The sequence below is a fragment of the Trachurus japonicus genome, chromosome 17, assembly GCF_045865225.1.
Source record: "Trachurus japonicus isolate A0001 chromosome 17, Traja_1.0".
Lineage (NCBI taxonomy): Eukaryota > Metazoa > Chordata > Actinopteri > Carangiformes > Carangidae > Trachurus > Trachurus japonicus.
This window is the reverse complement of record NC_140923.1, coordinates 10,650,909-10,671,749: the sequence shown is the minus strand read 5'-3', so window position 1 is coordinate 10,671,749 and position 20,841 is coordinate 10,650,909. Positions and strand designations below refer to the sequence as shown.

Sequence of the window (20,841 nt, the reverse complement as noted above, 5' to 3'; positions counted from 1 at the left end):
GTGTTGCTTGTGTTTGTGGTTAAGATTTGGACACGACCGGGCGTCCAGAGGCTTATTAGGTTAGTAGTTCATCAAATCATTAAATATGTAACAGGTGAAGAGTTGCAAAAATAACCTTCTTAAAAATAAAACGAGAACGTCCGCAGCGCTCACAGCAGTAGTGTTAAGCTCCGAGTGCAACATAATTCGCTTAGTCACTTCCAATGTACAGAAACAACAAATATATTTACAAATCGAAACAAAAAATACAGAATTCATCATAACAAAAAGAAATGCCACCACATTCAGAAGCACAGACAAGTCGTTATGGGACTTACACTGAGTGAGAATGTAACATGTAGTGTCTGGTTTGTGTTTGAGTTTATGTTACTGACCTAATTCGGACTTATTTCAAGCTTTGAGTGGAGAAGGTGGAGCTTTCCCTCTTTTAAAAATATTTAAAATGGCCTGAAGGTGAAAAGCTCCACCTGCAACCGACAAAGTAGAAAGCTCTGGATCAGCCTCCATCTTCAATGACAAGGAAAAAAAAAGAAAAAAAGAGACGTTTTCATCATGAATGGTCCCAAACGCAATCAAGAAGTTGGGCAATCCTGCCAATTACAGGGTTTAAATTGGAGCTTTGATGCATTTATATTGTTGTGAGAAGATACAAGAACTTGACGTACAGTATTTGTTAGCTTATCGCTTTCACATCTTAAACCGCTGCAAGCAAAAAAACATCCTACAGACAGGCCTTAAAAAAACTCAGCTCTCAGCCTTTCTTTCTCCCAGGGATAAAAATATACAACTAAGGCCAGAGAGCAAATCTAAAACAGCCCTTCTACTCACTGGGTTTTCTTCTGTGGGGATGAGAGGGCAGATATCGACGTCTAAAAGCCAACAGGTCCTTCTGCTTTTCGCCTCATGTGCAGAATAAAAATAAACTTGGGGGGTCAAACCATTTAGACGCACAGTGTGTAATAAAATAAAACCCATCTGTTGGATTTCAGGGGGGGGAGGAAGAGCTTTACCGCACGTTGCTGTGTATGTATGCGTGGGAAATATAACCTGAAGATGTGTGACAGAAGTTCTTATTGAGACACAACTTTAAAATAAAGTTGTTGTTTCTTTTTTTTTTTCTTCTTAAAAAAAGAAACCGTGTTGGCTGCAGATACGGATCAAAGAAAAGGAGCCGTAGATTTGCTAACACTCTTACAGGAGCAGAACAAATTATCCAACTTTCACGCAAAGTGCCGTGCATGTCACTTTTCGCAGCAGCGCCGAGAAAAAAAAAAAAAAGAAAAGAAAAAAAGGTGTTCACCGGTCTGTCTTTGAAGAGAGAGGCTGCGACGTCTTTGACAAACTGGTTTCTGAGCTGTAGCGACTCTAAAAGAGCATCCTCCTTTTGTTGTGTACCGCTGCTCACTCATGTGGCTGTGGATGCACACGTGTTTATGTGTGTGTGTGTATATATATACGTGTGTGTGTGTGTGTGTGTGTGTTTTTGAATCCTTCTATCACATCCTCCTTTTAAGGCTTTCAAGCTGCTTTGGATCAAAGTCAGTCCCAGGGGATAATTCAGCATAAACACCGAGTTCAGACACATCATAGCCTACCTTCACATGCTGCTGAATTCAATTTTTCAGACACATTTCAGCACCTACTTGATCTTTAGATTCACAAAAACGGAGGCCGATGTCCCTCCAGTCAGTCTGGCCATCTTCTACTGGCATCGATTTCTTTTTTTTATTTCCTTGTCTTTTTTTTCCTAAGATTCATCTGACTTCATCGCCGCTTTCACAAAATAATCTGATTCTCTGTTTTTTTTTCTAAAAATGTTAAATGCTGAAATACTAAATGTCAAATCAGGACTGAAAAGGGACAGACCCCCCCCGCCGCCGCCCCCCCCTCCTCCCTCCAAAAGAAAAACAAAACGACTTAACATGGAGCCCTCGTCTTAGAAGTTCAGAGAGAAAGAGAAAGAGAGAGAGAGTGCAACAGATGTGTCAAAGACTAAAGCCCAAATTTAGGAACAGCAGCGAAGAGGGGAAAGAGAAGAACAAGTGTTAAAATAGTTAAAATGAACCCCACACTGGCCATGAGATTAGAATAGATTAACAGTACATTAGGCTATACGCATCGTCATAGTTATCTTTAGATATATAGCTGTCGCAGCCGCCGCCGTCAGGGTTTAGAAACACATTGGACTGAAAGGGGGAAGGAGCAGGAAGGAGGAGGAAGAGGAGGAGGAAAACGATTTCTTTCTGGAGTTGGATTTAAATAAATATTCTGTTTGTTTTTTTTGTGTGTGTGTATGTTTTTTGTTTTGTCGAAGCCGTCTTTCCTCCTGCCTGGTGGGTTGAGAAGGAGAAGGAGTGGAGCCGTCGAGGAGCTGAAAGGTCTATGTGAAGCTCTGGAGCGGCTGGCTGACCCTCATGCAGGCCCAGTAGAAGGCCCGAGCCAGGGTGACCAGCACCAGCAGCAGCAGCACGGCCCACGAGGCGTAGATCCCCTGGTAGGTCTGAGCCTTCACCCACGTCCCGGCCTGCAGAGGAGAGACGCAGCGTTTTAGGGATTCAGATGATGCTCAGAAAAAAGAAAAAAGAAAAGTGCAAGCTCATTCTGGGTGTGTTACGGTGATTATTATGATCCAGCTCAGGTCTAGCCGGGCTAAACGCAGGCAACCCGAGAGCTAAAGCTATAATTATGTTTGAAAATGTTTTCGGCGTTTATTATCTGACCCATTTATCATGTTTTAAATGGCTCCATATTCCAGCCAAGTATTTAAAGTGCACGCCGGCCACTGATGAGTGTTACAACAAAGTTAACTCAGAGTAAAGCTGCAGCTAATGGTTTGTTTATTAATTGATTGATCACCCAAATGAACTATGTGGTGCATTTAAGTGTCGAAAACCCAAAGATATTTAGGAAACAAAGCAGATTTCAACATATTAGAGCCTGAATCTGTTTTAAATTATTAATTAAATTGGTTTAAATGATCTTTCGATCTGTAAAAATGCCAAAAAATCCAACACAAATTCACTTAACGCACAGAAGACAGCAGCAGACAAAGCACCGACTTCCCTTCATGTATCTACAGCGAGTGATTAATCCACATGAACCACGCTAATGCAATGATACTGAATTGTACGGTTTTCAAATGCACAATTTTTCATGGAGCTGGTATTCAGCGGTGAAGAATGAGGAGGGAGCGGTAAGGAGGAGTGAGAAAATGGCTTTCCCATCAAGTATTAAGTGTGCAGCTGCTCAGAAGAAAATTATTTAATGAAGATGGCAAAAATGACTTTGAGAGAACCCATAGGGATTTTCTAAGAGTATGGAAATGTGAATTCGAGCGGGTTTCAAAGCCACAGCGTGAGAGCAAAGCTAATATGGATATAAAGAGTGAGAAAAAAATGAATGAACAATAATTTAAGAAGCATTTAGTCTGACACATTATTGTGCTGCTCTCGGGAATATCAAACATCCCTATAATAAATAACATCCTGTCCTGTTTTTACACAGTCTAGGACCACAGGAAGACTGGGGTTTTGGGTTCTCCATCTATAGTGCAGCATGAAAAGGTCTTGGACTGGATTCAGACCTGGTGACTGAGAGCGTTTTCACACCTGCTTTGTAAAGTCTGCTTGAAACTAACTCAAATTTGTTTCCCCGCCTCTTGGTGCAGACTTTCTGGTGTGAATACAGCAAAGGGACAAGTGGACCGAGACCCAGTTAGGAGGTGGTCTTTCTGTAAGCGTCCCGAACTCGATCCCACCCAATTGCAAAAAGCATACGTCTTTGGCACAAATGAGAACTGGTGTCTCCTTCACAGCCGTCGCCGTAAAACTGACGTTGTATTTAAAGCTCAAAATGTTTGGTGAATGTCTGAAGGTGTATAATCCAGATCCAGGGTTCCTCCAGACTTTTTCCAGACCCTAACTTCAAGACTTCTCGGTAAAAAAATTCAAATAATTTGTGACATTTGAGTAAATGGATGTATATAATGTAAATAAATCATGCAGTTAAAGCAGAAGTAAGCGTTCCGGTCGTTTTGGCTAATGCTGCGTTCCAGGCAGGCTTTTGAAACCGTAAATTACAGCTTCAAGTCACGACTTACGACTTTGTAGCGTTCCAGGCAACCCACTCGTGTTTCTCCGACCTGTTTTACCTGTGAAAGTCACTATAACGGCCACTCGTAACTTCTGACCCGTGAACTCGTACCAGATCGAACTGGTACCACTTCACAGGTCGGAAAAACACGAGTTACGAGTTGCCTTGAACGCACCATAACGTCTTGTCAGCAGATGGAGTTAGCAGCCCCCGCCCTCGTCATGGATCTATTGGTCCTCGTCCCTACGTCACCACATTCAGGCGCACCCCTTGGCTGCACACACAGAGAGGACTGCCCCTTTATGCCGTTCTCTCTCCTCATTGGATAAAACTTGTAGGATACAAGAAAAGTTTTCTCTTCGGCTCAGAGCAGAGCAGAGTGACTGACAGACCCGTGTTTCAGACCAAACACTCTATAGAAGTGATTGCTGTCGGAAGATATAACTATTTAAGATTTATATTAACACAAAAATATCGCTTACTTCTGCTTTAACACTTTGTTTTCATTATTCTGAATTTGTACGCCATTATGCCACCAAATAATATCCAGGAGATTGTAGCTAGGTACAATAGCAAAATCATTAACCCAAATAAAGTCAGATAAAACCAATACAGATAAATACATTTCCATACAATAGTTTCCATTTTCCATACTTTTCCATACTTTCGTAGGAACCCTGCAGATCAATATCAGAACAACGAGTTCAGTGGGAAAGCTCTCCACGATTGTTTACTTCCACTTCGTGCTCCCTCCCTGCCTTCCCCCGCCCCAGACGCTCCTGACCAATGACTGAACCACCTCAGCGAACATGATGTGGCTTTGTTTACAAATTCTGTCTGCACCAAAGAAACAAAAAAAAACATTGCATCTGGTCCAGACCAAAGCAAGTAAACTAATGGACTTTCCTGGTGTGAAAACGTCTTTATATTCATTAAAACAGTTAGAGGGTGTTTTTAACACCTGGAAGTCTGAACCAAGGTTGGTGTTTCTGCTACACTGTCATTGATCTGGTTGGTTCTGGTTTCACTCTGCATTAATGTTTTATGTCACTACAGCTCTTATCTCCTCAAATTAGCCAATCTGTAAGTAAAGTAGCAATCTAAGAAAATGAATCAACAAGTTTGTTTGCATTGTGGCAACGATAGTTTAACTGTTCTGGCAGTGCTACTAGCAGCATCAACGCCATGTCCAATATGCGAGTAGTTCAGGGGCCGTATTCACAAAGAATCTTAAGGTTAAAAGTAGCTCCTAAGGGCCGAATTTAGGAGCAACTCCTAAAAAAAGTGGGCGTGTCAGTCTTAAATTTAGGACTCCTAGTTTTTTAAAATAAGAGTAATTCACAAAGTATTTTATGCCTAAAAGTAGCTCCTAAGTCTGGGAGAGCTTCAAAGTCCTGGTGAGGACTCCTAACTCAGTAAGACCTATTCACAAAGAATCGCAAATGGCTGCAGCCAGGCAAATGTATGGAGGACTGCGAATTGCTGCAGAGGGGGAAGCTGGAGCACCTGCCCCTTTGCCCTTTGATGCCCAACGTGCCTTTTTGTCGGTGTTTTTTTTTTTTTTTTTTTTTGGGGGGGTCATCTACAACATTTTCGCTAGGCTATAAAACGGGAGTAGTGCCGGTGACGAACTGTCCAATATAGGCGTCACAACGGTCGGACCGAGGTAACTGCGACTGCTGCGATGCAGTCATGCTGATGTGAGCCAAAAATATTTTTAAAAAGTTGGTGGGTGCGCTAGACACACACATCTGTTAGTAGTAATAGCTCATGTGATAAGGCTGCTCCCCCAGTAAACTAAACTTATTGTTAGTCTGGGTTCAAATCCTGCTATAGGCTACAAATGTGGGTAATGCATTTTCTTTTCTCATCATTATTATGATCACCATATAGGGCTGTCAACGAATGTGGAAATTAATATTAAAATGTGGGAAGAAAAAAAAACCAGCGGCTGCTTTGCGAGTGGAAGCACTGACCCTCATTGCATTTGCACAGCGTCACACTGCAGAAAGTGAGACGCGACAAAAACTGTAGCAGAAAGATGCAGATGGCAGAGAGAAAGACAGAAAGTTCAGAGCCCAACTCGGCAGCAGAGAGAGTGGTTTGGACTCGAAGCAATCTAAAAAGCCAAAAAGCCCCGTCGGACCTGACGGCAAAAAAAAAAAAAAAAAGCGGAGCGGCCGGCGGCAAGGAGGAGGAGAAGGAGGAGGGAGGGGAGGGGGGGCGCCGCCGGCACTCAACAACCAATCACCGTGTTGAGCGCCTTGAATTCATGCACGAGAATTGACGTAATCCATAGCAACGGGGCGTCACCAGGGGCGTGACTCTTAGTTTGCTCTTAGTGATTTATCCTTAGTAAGAGTCGGTCTCAGCGGCTTTGTGAATAGCTTTTAAGAAAAAACTCCTACGTAAAAACTTTTAGTGCGAGTTAGTAGCACTACTAGCAGTAAGATGAAAGGCTTTGTGAATACGGCCCCAGATTTGGATGAACATAAGGTTTTATCATCACTGGGACCAGACCACCTCTTTTGGTCGGACCAGATTCAGGTCTTCGGTTCAGGTCATGGATCGGAGGAGCTTTCACATCTCTAAATTTGGTTCGGATCAAACGGAGAAGTCTGAAAGTCCAGACCAGAGACCGATGTGAAAGCCCCCTGAGTCATTTTGGACTTTTTTTTGTCTTTTTTTTTCTAGGAAACGGTGAACTGTGGTCATAAAGCGACAGACATGGTCAACAACAAGACGACCATGAGGCAGATGAGGCGTTCAGTGACTGATCGGCGTTAAAACCTTCCCTCCCTCAGCAGCCTGCAGGCAGGTTTTCGGTTCATGGATCCTCAGTAAAATTAAACAACGCTGAACTTGAATCTATATTAAATGATTATTTCATTTGTCAGTTTGACCTTGCGCAGCCGTTTCTCCTCGAGGCTGCGTCTCGTTCTCCCTCTGTGTTTCCACCCTCCTCTAAAAAAAAGGTTAACGAACCCAAATTATTTAGTCATTCAGTTGTTGGCCTCATATTCAGCGAGTTTACTTCGCCCTCCCGTGGATTCTGTCTTGTGATTTCGGATTCTAGAGGTCATTCCCTCCATTTCGAATATTCATTTACTTTGGACTTGAATTTTTTAAATAAGAAAGCCGGAGCAGGTTGTTTCATTGCTGCAACTTTTAAGTATTAGGTAAAGACAGTTTCTATAACATCATGATGAACATTTTACTTAAAATAACATTATTAATCTGAAATATTTAGAGTAATTACCAGTTAGGCTTTGAGAGTGATTCACATTCCTCTCAGCACATCCTCTCCAACTCAATTGATTTTGTAAATTTGTGCTGCATTCAGTTCTTCTCACCCACCTTTATTTAAAAACCACTGCTTTTGTTGTTTATAATTAAATCCATCCTGGTAAACAAGTCTGATCTGTTACTAGTCTCGGGCTCTTGCTGTTTCAAGTTTCCTCTGAGGATTAAACTGTCACAACACCTGCTCCTGGACCACTCTTATAATTAAAACAGCCTTTTTTAAAATTGATTAATTATTTTTTTAAGTCATGTTATGACATTTATTGCCCCCACGTCACCATTATGCAACGCTGTCAACACAGCATATTTATCGTCTGCTCCATGGCGACTGGCACTGAGACTCCTGTGCTGAACCGATTCAGTGCTCATCTTGCGCCCTCTGCTGTTCGCCAGGCAGAATTTACCCATCAGCCACTTCTTTGCACAGAGGTGGTGGTGGATGATGTTTATTTTTGGACTTTTGCTCAGTCGTCCAGAAAAAAAAAACGGATCGACTGAGGATATTATACTGTTGCTCTCTTTTTCTAATCATTTAAACAAGAGCTAACGACGAGGGAAGCAGGAGAGGGAAGATGCACGGCGAGCGTCGGCGGTGGTTTGTGTTGCACATCAAAGTGAGTGAAATAAGAAGAAAACACAGAAAAACTGAAGGTCACTCTGTTCTGCTGCTCAGTGGGAGTTGAAGCTGGTGTTGTGTTGTCTCTCTGACAAATAGAGGCTTGTTACATGGTGTCTGGGAGCTGCTGCTGCTGCAAACTGCACATCCTCCACGTTGAACAAGTGACAACAAAGGGAAAGAGGCTGTAAGCTGCCTCGGCTGCAGTGGATGTAGCAAACTAAGTTTTTAAACATTGTTCAACTATTATATAGGGATGCACAATAACATTTTTTTGAAACCGATACCGATAACCGATAACTTTCTGCTTCCGAAGGCCGATACCGATACCGATAACCGATAACATACTTGGAGATAAAAAAAGACTAGTGAGGACCCAACATATATCATGACATCAATACTATAAACAAACCAAAAACAGTTTTGACTCTTTAAATGAAGATATTCTATTAACAAGCCTTTCAAACATTTGCTAAAAGATATCAAACAAAACTATTTGATATCTCAAATGAACATCTATTTAAATAAGCTGCATTACTTATTGATATAAAAATAAAACGTGTTGACGGAAGTTCCCTGATCCCGTTTTGCGAGCCGTTCTTCAGACCTTTTTATGTTCATATTTTTATGGTTTATGTGTAATAAGGGTAATTGGGATAAGTCAAGTCAAGTCGGCAACTACCAAAATTATGACCGAGTTGAGTTGTTTTCTGAAATGAGGGACTATTCTGATTTCAGTCAGAAAGTTGTTTTTCCGATTATAGGGAGGCCATTTGAACGCAGCATTCACTGCAGGCCGCAGGTCTCATGTAGGAGTGAGAGCAGAGCGCTCTGAGTGAAAGCGCTTAGTAAAAAAAAAAAAAAAACGACCCATACCGCAGTGCTGACAAAAAATATATAATAAATCTTATCGGGCCGATAAGTTTATGATATCGGATTTATCGAAATGACGTCATAATTTCCTGATATCGGGCCGATAATTATCGGACTGATAACTATCGTGCATCCCTACTATTATATATAATCTGTTGGATGGGATGGGACTCAACTCACCATCAGCCCAGCGGTGGAAATGCTAAATAGCAAGCAGAGTAGAAAACACCACATGCTCCGCCTCCGGGGATACCTCTGACCAATGGAGGAGCTGCAGGTCCAACAGAGAGAAAGAGAAAACCAGAGTTAACTTTATAAAAGGAGATTGAATCAAATGAAACACAAAGACATGACCCGGTATAAACCATTTTGAATCGTCGTATTCTGAAAAGAGCAGAGACCTTATTAAATTTCCCCACAAAACATGACAGCGTGACAGTCAAGGACCCTGAACCTGCACAGCTAAATGGAATTCATTCATTATTGTTATTATTATTATCACGATTTCAATGATTTTCAGACTGTTACATGTCAACACGTCTGCTGTCCTATTAAATGATAACAATGACAGCTAAAAAAATTAATTTGCCAATTTTTATATGCACCATGAAAGAAGCATCCACAAAAGCTTCCAGTCGGAGGCATGAACAGGTAACAAACAGCTGCTGCACGTAGTTAAACTCAGTCCATAGAATAAACACCATTTGTATAGGATCAATATTTTTCATTTCTATATTTTATGGGCTATAAAATTGTTTGTGTGTTTGTTGTGGCCAAAGCAGGCGAAGTGCTGGAAGTGCAGGGCTGAACTGACACATAACGGATGATCACGGTTTCACCTGCAGAAACACAACTTCAGACTGAAAGTCTCAACGTTGCGCTGCTTCGGCGTCGGGGCTATTTTGAGTGTGACAAACTGAAATCTCATGACTTCAAGCTGTCATGAGACACTTGTGTGTTGTTGTTGTTGCAGCAACACCACCACCAACACACAAGTGGCACATCTCTTTTCAGCACCTTGTGAAGCAAACTGGATGTTCTGCATGCCTGAAAAAAATCCCTGTTATTCTGAAATGTCAGATGGAAACTTTAAACGTTGAAGACGCATGTCCTCTCTTTTTTTAAATCCACAATTCAGCTTGAATTCATAATCAAGCCATCATCAGAAATAACCAATAATCCTATTATATCAAATCATAACATTACAGCTATGCCATACTTGAAATAACCGCATGTCTCCATGTTAAGAAGCTTATGGAGCGAGTGATGCAGGAATGTGGTTGTCACCAGGTTCAAAGGAAATCCTGAGGCGCACAAACATACATGGAGTAAAATAAAATCCCACAGATCAGAGACCTCGTGATGTTCGTGAGAAACATGTAAACACGCCGAGGCTTCTGGGAAACATGTGGTTGTAGCAGCTGAGGTTAGAGACACAGTCGGGTAAACAAAACAAATACCACGGCTTTGATTCTCAGAAAGCAAACGGTGTGCGTCCCGTCTTTTGAGAAAGTCTCTGCGGCCGCTACCGAGTCGACCCGCCTGCTCGTGGTCGGTCGGGTTTCTCTGAACTAAAGCTTCAGCTCGAAGTCGTAACTCAGACACGGAAACAGGCCGCGGTTTAACGGATGAATTGATTATTGATCTACTTACACTTTCCTGCAGTGTGGGCACCGGGCCAGCGTCCGGTCCGTGAACTCTGTCCACTGAAATCACACAGAGACAAAAGAGATTCAGCCAACCACCACCACCACCCTCCTTCCGAAAAAACCTGTAAAACTATTTGTCATATTATCACTTTCAAGTCCCGGTGTTGCGTTCACTGTCGCCCTCTATACTGATGTTTTCACCGGTGCTTACAGCCTAACTCACGGTCCCAGAATCATAAAAACATCATTGTCTATCAAAAGGCAATTTAATTTTGTCCTGGCCGTCGCTCAGAATAAAAACACAGCGTTAAAAATGAATCGGGGGAAGATAGATAAGGCATAAATAAATATGACTGTGTAGGAAATAGAAAAGAGGAAATATGTGCAGGTGTCAGGGAGCGACGTCCTTCACTGCTTGTTTATAATGTGTTAATGGCAGTTGGAGTGAATGATTTTTTCAATGTGTTTGTCCTGGCCAGAAGGTTTTTATATTAGTGACCTGACTGGGGGAGCGGGGTGAGTTATGGAGGGGGGCGTGGAGGGGATGATGAGTTGTTTTCCATCCAACTGGCTGGATGCACAGAGTCCTGCACACTGCAGGCTCTCTGGGTTATAATACTGGCAGCGGCTCTTCAGCTGACAATCACGCCAACCAAATTAATTATCTATAGAGACGAAGCTATACAATGTGGAAACAGGAAAGACGTGCCAATCGCATGTTCCCTGAATGCAACGTGATGACTGAATTCTTTTACTAATAATCAAAAATATAAAGATTTTCAATTTGCACAAAAGCAAAAAATATGTTTTTCTATTCTTGCTTGATAAAAGACTTTAATGATCATCAAATTGGTGATTATTTCTGAGAAATCAATGAAAATAGTCATTTTTAAGGGTGCAGAAGAGAATTGATATATATTAGTATTGGAATGTTGATAGTCCCTCCTATGCCTGAAGTACTGATCGCCGGTTTGACTCCCGACCAAGACGGTCTTTAGTACATGTCATTCCCCCAGTCTCTCTCCCTGCCCTTTTGTCTTTCTATACTCTGTCCTATCAAATTAAGGCAAAAAACGCCCCAAAAATATCTTTAAAAAAACAAAAAACAGACGCAGAATATTGATTATTATATAAACTGCAAACAGGAAGTCAAAGTATTTAGTACTAGCAGACTAGCAGTTATTTTTCAGACTGTGTTGGTCGGTCCGTCTGCCTGACAATCCCATTTCACAAGAATAAAAACTGATGAACAAGAACAGACTGAGAATTTTAACTTATTAGATGAAACAGATAGGTTACGAAAACCTTTTATCGTCCGTTTGTGTGGAAATTTGTGTTGCACAGCAGCAAAATTTTTGTTTGGGTAAAGTAATAAACCGCAATATCACTGTAATACTCAGGATATTACAAAATGTTTTAAATCACAATAATATCGTATCGAGTCTCAAGTATTGTGATGATATCGTATCGTGGGGCCTCTGGTTGGAGTGTCTCAGCATTACAGCCGAGTTGAATTCAACCCTGCGCTGATGGCCGTACTTGTACATGTACACGTCCTGTGCAGTGCAGTCGGTTCACAGCTGGAGGAGAGAGAGAAAGAGAGAGAGAGAGAGAGAGAGAGGGGGGATCTCTCTTACAGATGGCCTTATTCAGATTCGCCTGCAGTTGCACGGATTGATAGCACATTGCGAGAAATTTAATACAACCATCCCAGCTCTTGCCAACAGGTGCTGCACGCCACATAAAAATGAGAAAAGAAAAATGTCCGCCTCTGAGGGCGTAGACACATTTGTTTCCTCCTTTATGTTGCTGGCGTGATGCATTTGTAAAAAAAAACCCCTGCAGAGCAGCAGACGTCACCGTGCTGTATATTATATTCCTCTGAAACACTTTCATATGTGAAGCAGCACAGAGAACGTCGCCACTCGATCGGCGGCTAAAGGATCGCTGCGTCGCCACCCAGGGCACAGATCTGGATTTTCATTCAGCGGTAGGAAAGGTCCGGCTGAATGTTAAACACCTCGTCCCATCCGTCTCACCTCCTTTCACAGCTCTATTCTTCCCTTCCTCCTCCTTATTCTCCTCACCATATATCCAAACCGTCTTTTACCCGTCACACACATTGTTATGGAGCTGTAAGTTAATTTTTTTACGTCCCCTTTCGCACAGAAATGCCCAGAATATATCAGCCCGGGAGTTGATGGGGTTATTGATCTTCACACCAATAACTCAACATTTACTTGGCCTGGTGCAAGAATATTTTGGGCTGTTCAATAATTCACGACTCTGGCTGTGCAACAGTACATTTCACAACAATAACCTTGCAGGCCTAATGAAACTGTCACAGGGACATTTCAGCTACAGTGTCTGAGCAGTTTTACTGTGCAGCTCGTCTGCATGGAGATGAAAAAAACAAAACAAAAAAACAACGGTGTTTTACTGAGTCTTGGCTCTCGTACTGTATGTGATTTTATTGGTTGTGTCTTTTTCCTGCTTTATGTCATTCAGAGAGACAGGGGAGGCAGGGAGCTGTGCCAGAGACTTAATAAACACAGGTTGTACTGATGATTGTCACAGAGGTCGACACGGGTCATTACTTAATGTCTTTTTAAATAAAACTAACAGTGGAAATCCTGCTGTTAATAATTTAAGAGTCTTTTAAACTGACAGTAGTTTGCTTTTCTGACTTTTACCCATAAACCGGATTGACATCTGTGAGGAATCTAATGACATTTAATGAACATAGGTCTCATTTTCCATCCAATTTGTATCGCAAATCCTTAGTGATTTCTTATTACTGCGCATTTGTTTTCATCCACTACAGTTACGTGCTAATTCTCGAGTCAGCTGCCGATGAGCAGGAGAAAGAAGACGGCGCGTGCAAGGACAAAAAAGGTAAACAAACAGGAAAGCCGGTGGCGAAAGGCAAAGAGAGAAGATATTAGAGAGTTTTGAAGAAATAATATGTGGTCTGTGGAAGAGTTATAAAAACAGCCATGTCTGCTTTATTTGGCCGTGTTTGGAGCAGTTCAGAGAGGTCAGAGAAGGCAAGCAGTTGCTACAGCAACCCAGGTGGCCGTAATACTGGCACCTCGTCATCATTTGCACGCAAAACTGGTTCGCTTCTCAGTTTCCAAAGTGCATTTATCTGTATCGATACAGTAAAAAAATGTGATGCACATGTTCAGGTTTTTTCAAGTGCACATTCAAAAATGTGCATTAAAATAAAAGGATGGAAACATGAATATAAATAGATTTTACAAGAAAAATCAAAATTCATTTCCCAGCTTTTGTAGCTTGAGCTGGTTTAAGAATGAAGCTTTATCATGTTTTGACACTTTACCCAGAAGTCTCGACGTGGACCTTTGAATGAAGGAATGATTACATTTTGTTTAGAATCCAGGTCTGACATCTACGCCATTAGTTTTACCTTGTCTTCTTGACGCTTGTGCATCAGCCAAGAGTTAACGAGAAGATCGATACCACTCTCAAATCTGCAATCTGTGTAATTGATCCTCTCGTTTAACTCTTGGCAAAAAAAGGGCTGTAATACTTTTCCTTTTGCTTTGAAACTGATGTAAATCGTGAGTGTGCGTCCAAATCTTTCCAATGTCAGAGAGACTGAAATGTTTAGTCTGATTAAGGAGAGTGTGTATGTGTGTGTATGTGTGTGCGTGTGTGTGTGTTTGTTACCAGGAAGGTGTTGCTGCAGTGTCCACAGGAGACGCGGGCCCCGGCCGGCTGGGGGTCGGGACTGGCCGGACCGGGATGAACTGGACCCAGATTAATTATCCTCTTGCTGCGGAGAGACGAACACACACAGAGCTTCAGCTTCAGCTTCACTTCAACGTGTTATTCAGCTTTTTAACAGTTAAACGTTGACGGCCTGGTGTTGTGAGCAGTCGCCTCATTACGCTGGTGTGGAGAGAGGCAGACGACTGATTTCACTTTTTCTTTCGAGGATCCATCAACAGCCGGTCCTCTCATTACCACCAACACTGCTTTTTTTTTTTTCTTGTTTTTTTCTTGTTTTCTAGCACCAGCCTCCTGAGACAACTCCAGTAGCTGAGGATCAGTGATCAGACGGCAGCACTGAGATGTGTCTGGTTCAGTCAGCATGTCTGGTTTAGATGCAAAACAGCCACAATGGAGACAAACTCTCCAGAAAAAGGTTTTCCCCTGAGGAGCGTTTACAGTCCTTTAGGATCACTCGAAACAAAATGAGCAACCTGTGGTCAGTGAATAGTTATGTCAGAGATAAGTTCCACTCCATTGATACAAACTTCACAGTTGAAACAGAAACTCCTTTCAAGAATAAGAGTCCTTATTTTGTTTTGAGGAATAAAGTGAGAAATAATGCCACGGCTAATTGCTGGTTAAAGGGTAAATGATGTAATGTTATTGTTAGAGACATCAGGGCATTAATGGATTTATTTTTTGCCTCCAATTAGCATTCAAACACTAATTAGCCTGGAGTCTAACCTGATGATCTGCAGTGAAGCCGACAGATGAATTATGGATTTCAGATATTTATAAACAGGAGATTTTGTGATGTACAGTTTAACGTCATACATATTTAGATAGCAGCAGAAAATAAAAAATAAATAAAAAAAGAAAGAAAGAAAATGGATGGCTAAAAATGTTGCTCTTGCATATTTTATGCCTTGGGCATAAACAAGGAATCTTATCTTTCAGAGCAATTACACGAGGCTGCGGCAGCATGATGTTCAGATGAGCTGCCAAAGCCGCGCGTTTTTTCATTGACATCAGCCTTGTGTTTTCTGACGATAAAAATCCCAACACATTGGCGTCTCTTTGACCTGCTAAATGTGCTGTGTGTCGCTTTTAATTGAACAAGTTTCCCGACAGAAGACAAGAGAAACTTTTCCCTCCCAAACTGCATTTAAAGTGTCAGCATCTCTGTCATGTTTTCGTCGTGTGCGGAGGAAAATAAGTATCATCACACAACAAGTGATGTTTAATGTAACTCTTCCCTGTGCGTTTTGTTCTTTAGAGGCCTCCGTACGGTGGCCCTGAGAGCTCAATACACTGTAACATGCAAATACACAAATGCTTCAAATTCAGAGAACAACTTCATCAACTGAGGCTAAGGTAACAGTAGATATGTGATCATGTGATGTTCACATTATAATAAACCACGCTCTTCTGTCCAATTCTTCTTGAGTTCAGAAAATATGAATCCATAAAATATCATGTTGAGTCTGATATTATTACAAATTTGACCTGTTAGCTTAGCCTTTTAGCCCAGTGTGTCACTTTTCATGTCCCTGGATATGTGTTTTTAAGTTGTGCATTTGGTTGGTTTGAGCTTCTCTGCAGAAGTTTAGTCTATAATTAAAGGAGGCATAACCTGAGTGGATTTCATGATCATATTTCTAGCTGCAAAGTGCACATCCTGTAAATTAAATCTTTAGATAATCCCCATGCCTGACTAAAATAACACACACTAAAATACCCATAGAGACACAGCACCTCTCATACTGTAATACTGAGGACATGTCGAAGTGAAACCCATGATGTGGCTGTTCTAATGAGGCTGTTATTTCCTCATCCGGCTGGCTGAGCACCACATGTAAACTGTGCTGGGAGCACAGCCTTAATTGAGGAACCGCTGCTCCCACTGCACCTTGTTTCCTCTGCTTCACTTCTCCCAAACTAGATACACAGTGTTCCTCCAGTCTCTCAGTGGTGTGTGTGTGTGCACGCACAAACACAAGTCATTTCTTACCAGTATGGCCGGGGACAGGCGATCCTCTGGGAAGTGACTTTGCAGATGAGCAGACAGTTGCAGGGGCAGCGAACGTACTTCTTCCCTGCTGGGGCGTTCTTAATGGGCTGCAGAGGGAGACAGAGGCACACGGGAGGGACGGAGACAGTGGAACAACGAATTAGAATAAGAGCAGATAACCACCCAATTATTCTTGATGGGACGAGAATTAACCAGGACAACGAGAAGAAGAAGGGTATTCAGAGAGATGCTGTCAGCGGCTGTGCTGCAGCTGTAGTTAAGGAGCCGTGGGACAGCATTACAGTATAATAACACTTAAGGTGCTGCTTGTTGCTACAAAAAATGACACAAAAGACATAATTACACAGCTCTTGAGTAATTAATAGGCAAGGTAAGACTTTAACTAAAACATGCATGAAGCATTCACAACGCTGCATACTGTGAGGGAAAAGAGGGGCAGCTCGAGGCCAACTGCAAAGCAACAGGTCTGTCTGGCACTTTGTATTAATATTAATAATGATGGGGGAATTTAATATGAATAATGCAGAAGGAAATACAGACAAAGGCTTCAAAACTATTTAGGCCACAAACTTGCATTTGATAAGGAGCTGTTCCACGGATTTGCATATCTAAAGATTGTTGTTGCTGTTTGAAACAAGTCTTATGTCTGTTATAATTAAATTATATCCTTTATAAATTAGTAGGAAGTGAGTCTGAAGCATTTTACGATGACTGGAGCTGTCAGCCTTGTGTCATCTTTACTATGTGAAATAGTAGTGCAGCTTTAAAGGGCCAATTCTTGAGGTCGATGAGTGAATGGAGATTTGAATCAGTGTTTCACCACTGTATGGATCCCACACCTTCCCCTGGGCTTCAGTTAACACCCTGCTGTCAGGCTGCTGACGGGTCGCCACCGCTGCATCATTAAACTCTCGACTGACTAACTAGATCATGAGATTGATTGAAACCTGGGTGTTTTCTGCCCCATTATCATTTTTTTTGCCCTATAAGAAGGGAGATAATGGTGGGAATTAATTTCCAACTTGCTGGAACCTGATAGACTGACAATCTTTATAATTAAATTCATAGAAGTTTTCATGATGTTTAAACTCTATCTGATACACACTGTGTGGTTAGTTCACCCAAACTTAAAAAAAAGTTTAATTGGAACAATTTTCAAGAGAAGAGAGGAGTGAGAGAAATGCTGACGGGGATTATAGGGACCGTTAGTGACCTCACTGTGCACTCTGTGGATTATCCTAAGTAATGAGGATACGTACTCCAGAAAAATATATATTTAATTTTTGAAATGTCAATTTCCTTTGTTTTGAATGTCATCCATTATGTCATTTTTAATAAGATGGAAGTAGAAATCTCAGATGTGTATCTGGGCAAGTAAAACCAACACTCGCTCTAAGGCTAGACATGTTTTTTTTATCGTTTTGTTTAACAGAAAATCCTGTTTTACATAGTGTGACATACTGTATCAGCAAACTGTATGGGTGTGCAGACCCCTGTGTTAACTCACCGTAGCTTCATTGCAGACCCCACATTTCACCACATGTTGGTGGATCTTGCCCTCCACAGAGATCAAGCTCTGACACACCCTGCAGCTGATAACAGGAGCACTGCCGCTCTCCGGGGAGGTGAGCGGGGAATAAGGTGGAGGGTCCTCCCCTAGGAGCACTGAGGGCTGAGTCGGGCTGGGGAATGGAGGGAAGTCTAAACAGGAGACAAGAGAGGGGAGATCATAATGAATATAATCCTAGTAGGAGCAGTGACAAATGAAGGATTGTTGAGGAAACTCGGTCACAAGAGTTGCCTCAATTCCCGTGACAAGTCACCTCTTGCGTTACGCGTAACAAGGTAATAAGATTTTGTCTTGGGTTCAGCTGAAAGGAGCTTTTAGATGAGAAAACACTCCAGGAATGTTGAGCGGGGTCAGATTCAACACAGAGGAGACTAAATTGTTTGCCTGAGAAAAAGAAAGTGAAGCAGAGAAAGTGAAGTGAAAGTAATCTGATGCAACACACACACACACACACACACACACACACACACACACACACACACACACACACACACACACACACACACACACACACACACACACACACACACACACACACACACACACACACACACACACACACACACACACACACACACACACACACACACACTGCCTGCTCTGCACAACAACTCTCCACATCAGGCACAAACAAGAGTGTTTGGAGCAGTTAGTGGGAGCAACAACACAGTTATAAAGCCTTATCTCATGCCTTTTCCATTAATGTCATCAGACACGGTTCCTCCTCCCTGTGCGAGCTGCCATTGGCCGCAGCTGTGTCTTGCAGCATCCATCAGCAGCCGCCGTAATGGCTTTCTTACATGTCAATCACATCAGGTGTTTTTCGGATGCTAACTAGCTAGCTAGCTAGCTACCTAAGCGGTGCATCTTACCTACCTAGCCTGTGTGTGAGCACAATGGGCACCACTCATTTGTTGAAACACACACGGGAAAATATCTGCTATTAAACATGAATAAAATATAGATTATCACCATTGCAATAAATAATATTACAGAGCTGTATATCTGAAGCTAAGGAGAGCTATCTGTCAAGCTAGTACACCGGTTGCAAGGTTAGCCAGCCAGCTAGCTAGTTAGCATAACGCTAACACTCCACTCAGCCTCTGCTACACACATTTACCACTGCAAAACATTACATTCTATTTATACTATATCATATATTATATGTATTTACATGCACAGTCACAACAGTGCGGTGCTTTGTCGCTGTCACAGCTGAGCTAGCGAGCTAACCAGAATGCCCAGTCAGTGGATGCTAACGTCGCTAGGCTAGGCTAGGCTAGGCTAGGCTAGGCTAGGCTAGGCTAACTCAGGCTGGAGTCGGGCGGAGGAGGAGCAGCAGAGAGAGGAGAGAAGAGGAGAGAGGAGAGGAGAGGAGAGGAAGCAGAGCACCATGGATACTCACTCTGTGGTTTGTTGGGCACACCGTAGGGCGCCGCGCCGGGAGATATCCCGCCGTTGCCGCTGCCAAGAGCTCCATCTCCCAGGTCTGATAGTAACGGAGACCTCTCGCCGTCCGCCATACCGAGAGCGAGAGGAGGGAGAGACAGAGAGGGGAGGGAGGGAGAGAGCGAAAGAGAGAGAGAGAGAGACAGACAGCGGTGGGAACTGGAAGAACGTGAATGATGCAGACCGATACGGTGTTGTATTGTTGTGTCGGAAATGCAGGCGGCGTCACATGATCACACCACCGATGCTGCTGCCGCTGATGCTGCTGCTGCGGTAACGGCGCTGGGGGGTGTGGCAGGCAGCCTGGCTACTCACTGCACATACTGTACACACACACACACACAGCCAGGGATGCTGCTGCTCCACTGATCCCCACTCCACCACCCATTACATAGGTGTTCGTGCAAATTACATGAGGATTACCTCTGAGTCATTTCCCAACAGTACAGTAAGTAATCACTGTGTTTTCTGTGAGGTCTTTGGTCAGAGTTTGGGTCAAAGTTTGGATACAACTGACCTGAGCACACCTTTTTGTTCTTAAGTGCTAAAAAAGAGAATACAAATAGATGATACCGTTCTCTCACTGCCAAAGTTACTGTGCCTAGTTTGTTTATTTTTTAGATATCTTACTTTACTACGGTAATTCATTGCTGCAAGATGTATAAAAGATGTGAAAACTTTCTCTGTTTTCACTTTTGAGGATACATTAGTGATTTGTTAGACCTGGTTCACACTTGGACAGCTTCTCTCCCATCGACCTGTCAGACTTAACTTCTGCAATTACTTCTTCCAAGTCAGCCACATGTCTGCTGGATCCAGTTCCGACAAGACTACTTAAGGATGTCTTCCCCTTAATTAACATTTCTTTTCTGAACCAAATCAATCTTTCCTTAGCCACAGGCTACGTGCCACAGGCCTTCAAGGTGGCTGTCATTAACCCTTTACTTAAAAAACCTTCTCTTGACCCAGATGTCCTAGCCAACTATCGGCCTATATCCAACCTTCCTTACATCTCTAAGATCCTTGAGAAGATTGTCCTGGAGCAGCTACATGAACATCTGCACAGCAACGAGCTCTTTGAAGCTTTCCAATCTGGATTCAGAGAACACCATAGCACTGAAACAGCACTTGTCAAAGTCTCTAATAATCTTCTCGTAGCTTCAGACAGAGGTCTCGTCTCTGTTCTTGTACTTTTGGACCTCAGTGCTGCATTCGACACCATCGACCACAGCATCCTGCTGCAGAGACTATGAAATTGGGATTAAAGGACCTGCCCTAAAATAGTTTAAGTCATACTTATCTGACAGGTTTCAATTTGTTAATGTTAATAACGACCACTCCGAGTACAGCAGAGTTACGTATGGTGTACCGCAGGGTTCAGTCTTAGGGCCAATTCTCTTCATTCTTTACATGCTCCCATTAGGTGACATCATCCGGAAGCACTCAATCAATTTTCACTGTTATGCGGATGATACACAACTCTACTTGTCCATGGAGCCAGATGACAGAAGCCGCCTCA

At 42.5% G+C, this 20,841-nt stretch overlaps 1 protein-coding gene across 1 annotated transcript; it reads right to left on the bottom strand.

Annotated features, from left to right (window-relative positions):
- Window positions 1-2,271: 2,271 nt before the first annotated feature.
- Window positions 2,272-19,619, bottom strand: pip4p1a (phosphatidylinositol-4,5-bisphosphate 4-phosphatase 1a). Its single transcript, XM_085804166.1, has 7 exons — window positions 19,279-19,619; window positions 17,811-18,004; window positions 16,283-16,389; window positions 14,227-14,332; window positions 10,538-10,590; window positions 9,065-9,155; window positions 2,272-2,524 (listed from the first exon to the last, which is right to left on the bottom strand). The coding sequence occupies exons 1-7, from the start codon at window positions 19,394-19,396 to the stop codon at window positions 2,381-2,383; spliced, it is 813 nt and encodes a 270-aa protein (XP_085660292.1). The 5' UTR covers window positions 19,397-19,619; the 3' UTR covers window positions 2,272-2,380.
- Between the last annotated feature and the right edge of the window lie 1,222 nt (window positions 19,620-20,841).